At 47.2% G+C, this 8,034-nt stretch overlaps 1 protein-coding gene across 1 annotated transcript; it reads right to left on the bottom strand.

The window, feature by feature from the left end:
- Positions 1 to 2,982: 2,982 nt before the first annotated feature.
- LOC308122730 (nucleoside diphosphate kinase A1-like) lies at positions 2,983 to 6,431 on the bottom strand. The gene is made up of 5 exons (XM_080484764.1): positions 6,328 to 6,431; positions 4,163 to 4,295; positions 3,471 to 3,572; positions 3,285 to 3,397; positions 2,983 to 3,207 (listed from the first exon to the last, which is right to left on the bottom strand). The coding sequence occupies exons 2-5, from the start codon at positions 4,289 to 4,291 to the stop codon at positions 3,093 to 3,095; spliced, it is 459 nt and encodes a 152-aa protein (XP_080340890.1). The 5' UTR covers positions 4,292 to 4,295; positions 6,328 to 6,431; the 3' UTR covers positions 2,983 to 3,092.
- Positions 6,432 to 8,034: the final 1,603 nt, after the last annotated feature.

Genomic DNA, 8,034 nt, shown 5'->3' with positions numbered 1-8,034 from the left:
TGGCCCTCGTTTGTTTCCGTGCGCTGATGCTATGTCTTCACGAGGGAAGATAATGTGGCTTCTCTGCGGTTTTTCCTTGGAGCGGCCGATTGGATGGTTTCCTTTCTTGATCCGGTCCGACGCGAAACTGAGACGAGCACTAAAAGACACGGTGTCACAATCAGCCGAGACCCTGGCAGAGGTCGGAGGACGCATTAGCACCACCGAACGGCGTTAAATATCTTAGTACAAACAAAACGAGACTGTTACGGACGAACTGCTGCTACCCTCCTCCAGGTTAATGCACAATCAACACTGTTCCGATCTTCACTTTCTCACTTGTCCTTGAAGACGATTAGAGGTTGGCCTCGAGGCTCCGCCCCCGCCCCCCTCCGCTCCGGGAGGCGGAGTCGCGCGGGAGGGGGAGGGGTGCACTGCTCAGCTGATTGCATGTCAGACTTTATGCCGGTGTCGTGATGAGCTTTCTGTTGTTGCTGTAAAGGTCATTGGTCGTTCAGTTGCTGTATTTCCCTCCTCTGCTGTGACCGGGAACGTACGCGGAACGTCTGTGCCAAGATGAATCAAATCCTTCATTTTACCCTCCTGCTTCACTTATTCCACTTTCATTGAGTCGATGTTTAATTCCTTTCCCGTTGCACCTGCTGCTGCTTGCTTTACGTTGGCCTGCACACCGGCCCGGAGGGACTCACTGCACCACCCTGTGGTCAAAGAATGGTACTACACAAAGCCCAGAGATGAGTGCCTCAAAACATCCTTGATACTGGAAAATCAGCATGTAGATGCTGCTCTCAATCACTTCCTAAAGTTTATTCGCAAGCTCTTTCTGAGCGAAATACAAACACTTAAATCCACAGCAGTGCAGCGGCGCTTGTTTGTGAACATTTCTTACGGCGTGCGGACATCTTGCAAGTTCTCGTTTCTCTCCGGAGTTTACCGTTGGGGATATGGACCTTTTGTCACTTTCACTTTAAAGATTTGAAGAACAGACCCACTTTGGACCACAAGGGGGTGCAGTTCGTCCCGGGTTTGTACTCGGAACAGAAAGCTGTGCTAGCGCTAATGCTAACTGCAGTCCTGCTAGTTTTGGAGCTAAAAGCACAAACAAAATGAGGCTAAAGAAACTAACCAAAACAAGGGGAGTTAAACTTGTGGGTTAGTTTGACTCTTTAGCTAAACGTTTGTGATTTATTACGTTTTAAAGGACTTGTTTCCACTTGGCACTGGTGGGCTTCCAGGAGCGTCGAGGAGCATGCTGGGTATTTAGTCTTTGATTTTTGTTTGTTTCCCTTTGATACTAACACGGGTCTTTTGTATGTGACAGCCCCCTCCTACTATATCAAATCATTATATCGTGGTGCTACTATATATATTTGATAAAAATGACTTAATGTATTGGATTACTATTGTCTGAAAATGAGAGGGTTTTATTTTTGGATACAAATAAAATTAAAAAGTCTATTAACTGGGACCCTCCAGGTACATTAGATGAGAGTTTGTACATCTTTTTGATAGTGTAACTTTGTGCTGTGATCAAGCTTTGATAGACTTTGTAAATAAAGCCAAACTCTTTGGATCATCATTCTGGTTGTAATGACGGCTTTGTTTACAGAACCGTTTCCGCATGGCTGTGAAAGTTTATCTGCTTTTTTTTTTTTTTTTTTTTTGTAAAATCTTTTACACTGAATAAAAAAAAAGGCTTATGACTACGACTCCTCCTCGTCCTTCAGCCTATCAGGAACCAGCAGGTGGCATGCTAAAAGCCTGCCTGCATCGCAGCTACACAGAAGCGCCATGCTATTCCTTTGGTTTCGAGATCTACTGCATTAACTATTCTTGACTTTGTCGCACTGGTTTTTAATGGCTGGCAGGTTGAATGTAAAAATATGCAGTAGATACCATCTGTGACCACTAGGTGTCTCCATATGGCAACAAAGCTGCTGCAGCGCCACAGAAAAACCTTCAATAGTGTGATTGATTGGGCAAGAAGTTTATTTCCTGGACTAGTCTTTTACTTTTGTGGCTTTAATACTCAAGTTAGGTGGACGCCATAAAAAGTTCTTACTATCATGAAAGTAGAAGCATCAGTGGTAATTTTCTCATCTCAATTTATTGAAACAAAAGCCAACAGTGGAGGGTAGATAACCAAAGAAAATATTTAAATAAATTATGACCTTGAGCATCAAATCCAGCTTGACGACTTGTCTGCAGAGGTCTGCCATCCCACGATTCTTCAGGTCTGGAGAAAATGCAGGACGCTCCCTTTATTGCAGCAGCCGTTCCCTGATGGTTCCACCACCCTGCTGCTGGAGGGTCGTGGTTCTGGATCGACGGGACCAGTGGTCTGCAACCTGGGGCTCTTCTGTAGCGGCTCCCTGATGCTTTCAGTATATTTTAGATAAACTTTTTTTTTTAGGTCAAATCTTCTGGCTAAAACCAGCCAAGTGTGCCATTGATGAGGATAAGAGGGTTGTGTAGTTCAAACTAACCATTGTGAAACAGCATGAGACTCAAAGCAGGAAGACACATGAACTAAGGACATGTAAAACTAAAGTGTACCCAGTGTTCATTAATGAATCTTTTTTTGTATGTAAAGCAACTTGTTTCAGATATTTTATTTGGTGGAAAATCATGAAACCTGCTTTTAATCCTTAAGGTTGAGGAAACCTGGACTCGCTGCTGATGTTCAGCTCTCCGTCTCATTCAGTACCGAGACTCTCAACACTTTGACTCGTTCAGTCACATCAAGTTCATCCTGACCGTCGGGGTGTCTGCTACAGAATTTGACCCAACAATGTGAAAACTTTTCCACAATGCAAGTTTAGCCGACTCTAGTGACTGAGATCACAACTAAAGATTTAAGGAAAAATGAGGAAACCATTGAGAACCATCAAGCACCATGAAGAAACTCAGTCCTTCCTGCTCGTCTTCAAATGATTCACCTTGAGACATGACATGTTCTGAATGGAATGAGAGACGGACTGGTGGCGTTGGTGGATTTTATTTTAAACCAAAGTGACGACAGTCTGAGGAATGAACATGGAATGTGTGTGGGGGGGGGGGTTACAGTAGGACGATGGGGGACGGCGGGCAGCTCAGTAGAGCCAGTTGAAGGCACAGCTGGTGTAGGTGACCAGCTCGTCGTCGGTGAACCACAGGGAGATCTCGTTGTTGGCGCTCTCCACCGAGTCGCTGCCGTGGATGATGTTCCTGAGGAAGAGCCACAACGGTCAGCTCCGACACGCGGGAACCTTTCTGAACGGTGCGACGGCGGGAGCTGTACTCACTTGCCCACGTCGATGCAGAAGTCTCCTCGGATGGTTCCGGGGCTGGAGTTGGCCGGGTTGGTCTCACCCAGCATCACGCGGCCCGTCTTCACCACACCTTTGCCCTCCCACACCTGCAACACGCCACGTCACCATGAGTCACCAGCGAGGCTCCGTGTCCAGCCGGGAGACGCTTCATGTTCTTACCATGGCCACCACGGGGCCCGAGCTCATGTACTTGATGAGGGAAGGGAAGAAGGCTCGGTCCTTCAGGTCCGCGTAGTGCTTACTCAGCAGGTCCTGAGAGGCCTGCAAACAAGACAAACTCTTTACCACGCCTCACTTCAGTCAGCAGCTGGAGTTACTGAGCAGCTCAGCTTTCAAATCCCTTCACAATCCTCCGAACAGGAAGTCAACACACGGTATACACGCCAGGTTGAACTGAAGTCAGTGTAGCCATTACATCCGGACCAAAATGTCATGCGATTACACAGGCGTTGCATTTTACAGCGAGTGCTCTAGAGGCTTACATTTTAGAAAGCGTCCCCTTCACTACTCCACAGCCTGATTCCTCCTGCAGCTCCTTAGTTCTTCACAATAAAAGCACTGCAGCATTTCAGGACGAAAACGACACAAACCACCTGGCTTCTTTCCCGCTAGCTGACAAACCAACTCCAGGATTTAATCCACTTCCCTCAGTAACCAGAACACGTCCACTCCCATGATGCATCAGGGCGCTTCACGGTGGAGTCAGAGGATCAGAGACCTCCACTCAAAGTGCTAATCAGCTGCAGCTCAGTCAGGAATAGACGGCGGCTAATTAGCTCAGCTATTCTAGCGCCGCTCACATGATGCTCCGGTGGGGTAATTTTAACTCCAGTGGGACTAAGACGACTCACCTGGTGCATCTTCATGCCCACCAGCTTGAAGCCCTTCTGCTCGAAGCGCTTGATGATCTCGCCGATGATGCCCCTCTGCACGCCGTCGGGCTTCACTGCGATGAACGTGCGCTCCATTTGTTCAGCCATGGTCCTGAAATGGAAACGACAGGGTGAGACAGAAGCTGGAGGCCGCTGGAGGCAGGATGAGCCCTCACTCACCCCGCCGGGCTGCACCCGTCCTCTGGGGCGGCGGCGGCCGAGGGCGCCGTGCCCATTGCGAAGAGCAGCCGGAGCCAGACTGGATCTCAAGCTGTGACAGAACTACGGCGTCTTAGCTGAAGCCCCGCCCACTCCAGAGCTTTGTCATGTGACCTCAGCAGTCACATTATTTCACAACAGAGGCCAAAAGTCAAATCTCAAACAGCATTCGATGCAACCCGCTAATCCCGATCAATCACAGCAGCTGGAAATACTAAAACGCTTCACATCAGGAAAAAGAATAAAACCATTCCTCTAAAATCTAAAAGACAAAATTTTTTAAATGAAGTTTATCTGCAGCTCAAGTTGACAGACTATTTGTGACAGTCCTCACATTACATCATCAGGGTGAGATTTTATTTAGAGTAATAATCAGGTGCAGTTGAATAATTCTAATTAAAATCGGCTATTTTTCTGGTCAATATGGAAACAACCTTCATTTACATTAAATTTGTTTAGAAAGACTTGCACATGAACTTTATTCTTTCAAATCCACAGCTTAACCGACTTCTCAACGTCAACATGGGTCCAGAACATCAACATTTCCCCTCGCGTTCTCATGCAGTCCCAACCTTAACACCAACGACTTCACACTTCAGATCCATTAAATTAAAAACTGTCCTGACTGGTTAAAGAAACGAAGGGTGGGATTTATACTCCATGTCAGAGGGTCATTATCCAACAGAATACAGTGAAGCCACTTTTAAAGTCTCCATGAACTCTGGCAGAAGATACAACAGGTTCAGCAACACGTGACCACATTATATGATCTTCAATATATTCATGTGTTCACGCTGTGTGGATGAGCACAATGAGCATTAGAACATAATCCCTCCAGGCTGGACGTCTCGGTGCATTTTAACAATGAAGCAGCACATTTAAAGCCCACATGCACCTGGCAGCTCTGCACTTATGCAACTGACACTTATAGCCACTCACAGGTCATAGAAGCCACACACACAGCGTGAGCGTGCATGTCACCCAGTGTGGGCCACGAATCCAGCTGGAATCATTTCAATTTGGCCGCGCGCCACATTCCCACGTTTAACTGCATTACACGCTACTCCCGATCCATTATGAACTGCAGATCTACATTTCTCTAATAAACTCCTACTGGTTTGTTCAAGGCTCCAGTCACTCTTAATGGTCATAATAAAGAGCAATTCGGCCCAAAGATGAGCAGCGGCTGATCTTCAGGTGAAGCCTGCAGACTGATGGGCGCTCCAAACCAGCCTCCTGCAGTCTCATCCCCTCCCTGCACCGGAACCGGAACCTCCGGCTCTGGTGCGCCGTCCACTCTTCAATTACACAGCTTCTTCTATGAAGTGCACATTTAAAACGTCATGTGATCACATGGAGTGTTTTTTTGGTAGAGTGGACCAATCACAGCGCGAGCAGGGTGCCACGCGCAGCGCACGATACGTGGCGGTGACGTACTCTCTGCCGGCAGCTGACAGTTTTCGTCGTTGTCGCGGAGCGGAGCGGCTCCTCGGGCCAGCAGCGGCTGCCAGCGGGCGTCAGGCTCCACGAGGAGACGCTCGCTGGACACACCCGGTTACTATGCGCAGGGTGCGGGCAGAGTCTCACCGGGAGGCCCGGGCCTTCACATGCGGCCACATGGTCCTTTGTTCCAGCAGACACCAAGTCACTCGCTTCATCGCACCGAGTCCGCGGAGAGGAGCGGAAAAACCAGCGTCACCGGCCCGGGACGGGACGGGACGGGACGGGACGGCCGGTCCGCCCCGCACATCATCGAAGCTCACCGGGAACTTGAGCACCAGAATAAGAACACCGCGTTCAGTTGGAGTAAAAGAAGCTCCTCTTGAGTAACACGCGGGTGCTTTGGGGCGTGACTGAGTAAAGCAACCTAAAGGAAGCACTCGGAGCTCGGGAACCCCGACAGTGACATCCCGGTGCCCGCTTACCTTGAAGTTGAGCTCCGGTGAAGCGGCAGGTAACTCTGATTGCGGTTTGAGCTGGAGAAGACCGACTGAGGCTGCGCAGCCACATTTTATACCAGAGAGGGGGCGGAGCTTCGGAGTGACGGAAAGCCATCAGGGACAAAAGTCCCACCATCCCTTTGTCCTGTGCCAAGAGGCGGAGACGCCCATAGACTGACGATGCCTACTGGAGATGACCATAGACATTACGAATATGAAAAATGAATAATTATAATGTCTATGGAGCTGATGTGTCAGTGCGGCCTCGCCCCAAGTACTTTTATTTGCACTGAGGAAGGCGAAGCCCCACTAAAATAATCATAATTCCCCTAACATTAAAAATTACATCAAAAAAGCTTTCAAGCTGAAATTCTTTGTATTGTGCTCTACGACAAAGACAGACATATGGTGGCATATTGATAAATGTATAAATTGAGAAACTTTATATGGTTAAAAAAAACAAAACATGAATTATTAATCTGGATTTATTTATCTCTTTCTCGCTCTCTCTCACAGAGAGAGATACATGACCCTTTTGTACACATCAATAATAGAAGAACGTCTTCATAGTTTTGTTTTTGTGTGCTGTGAGTACATTTGATTTAATGTAACGCTTAGGGAGTATACGTACACTCTAATATACTCTCTATTATTCCTCAACCAGCCTGTGTTTGCTTGACCTGGACAGGCTGAGGCAGTATATGACCTTCCTTAACATTAGATGATGGCGGATTCAGATTTTACAGAGCTCCACAAGCATTGCATTAATAAATGTAGTAATTCCATTTCCATGCAGAGGTGGAAGTAGTGGCTCGCTCTCGTACCCCCAAACTGTTTTGCCAGCTGCCTCCGCCATCTTGCTGTAAGCGTCGACTCTGTTCTGGTGCGTTTCACGCCAAACAAGGCCAACGATTGGCTGTTTGCTGCTTTTCCTGCTGAGATCACAGCCACAGGTGGCTCATTACTGCCACACTTGAACAGGTTGGTGTCAAATTTGACTCAAATAAAACACTAAAAATTAAAATAATAATTAATGACGAAATTAGTTGACAACTATTTTAATAATCAATTATATTTGATTGAATGGATCAGTTGTTTTAGCCTTAATGATTTCTCAAAAATACAGTAGTCTATAGCTACAGCCTGGTGTTTGTTTTGGTGACATGTACTCATGCCCTGTGAAGGAGTGGCGACCTGTCCTGGTGTACTGCCACGCCCATAATCAGCTGTGATTGGCCCCAGCACCATGTGACCCTGCGACCCCCGCACAAAGCGTACAGATCTAAGGACATTTACTCACTGGAAGTGAAAGACATTTTAGAAATGGGGAAACACATTTGAGCTGGAGGTGTGGTCAGTGTGAGAGTGAGTCTCACACACCAACGTGTGGTAAAAAGTGGTACTACAAGTCTGAGTTTGTTTGGTTAAGTTGGTACCTCTACAAGGGTTCGGGTTAGAGTTAGACGTGAGTTAGAACTCACCAAATATTACTTTTATGGGAAAACTCTGAAAATCTTCCCTCATTGACACAAGAGTGTGTGATGAACACGATGAGGTCGGGACCATCTGAAAATCAGAGAAAGTCCGGTTTTCTATAAAGGGACAGTGACAGAAAGTGGATGAGAGGAGGAGAGCTGTCTTGGGGGAAGGACTGGTGAAGTTCAGTATCATGTAAAAAAGGTGTAACGTCAC

The sequence above is a fragment of the Lipophrys pholis genome, assembly GCF_963383615.2.
Source record: "Lipophrys pholis genome assembly, chromosome: 1".
Lineage (NCBI taxonomy): Eukaryota > Metazoa > Chordata > Actinopteri > Blenniiformes > Blenniidae > Lipophrys > Lipophrys pholis.
This window is presented reverse-complemented; position numbering and strand designations above follow the sequence as displayed.

Excerpts from the sequence above, each read along its gene's own strand:
- LOC308122730 (XM_080484764.1), bottom strand. The coding sequence starts at position 4,291 with ATGGCTGAACAAATGGAGCGCACGTTCATCGCAGTGAAGCCCGACGGC. Across the intron at positions 3,573-4,162 it reads TGGGCATGAAGATGCACCAG|GCCTCTCAGGACCTGCTGAG; the intron begins GTGAGTCGTCTT and ends TCTTGTTTGCAG. Across the intron at positions 3,208-3,284 it reads TTCTGCATCGACGTGGGCAA|GAACATCATCCACGGCAGCG; the intron begins GTGAGTACAGCT and ends GCTCTTCCTCAG.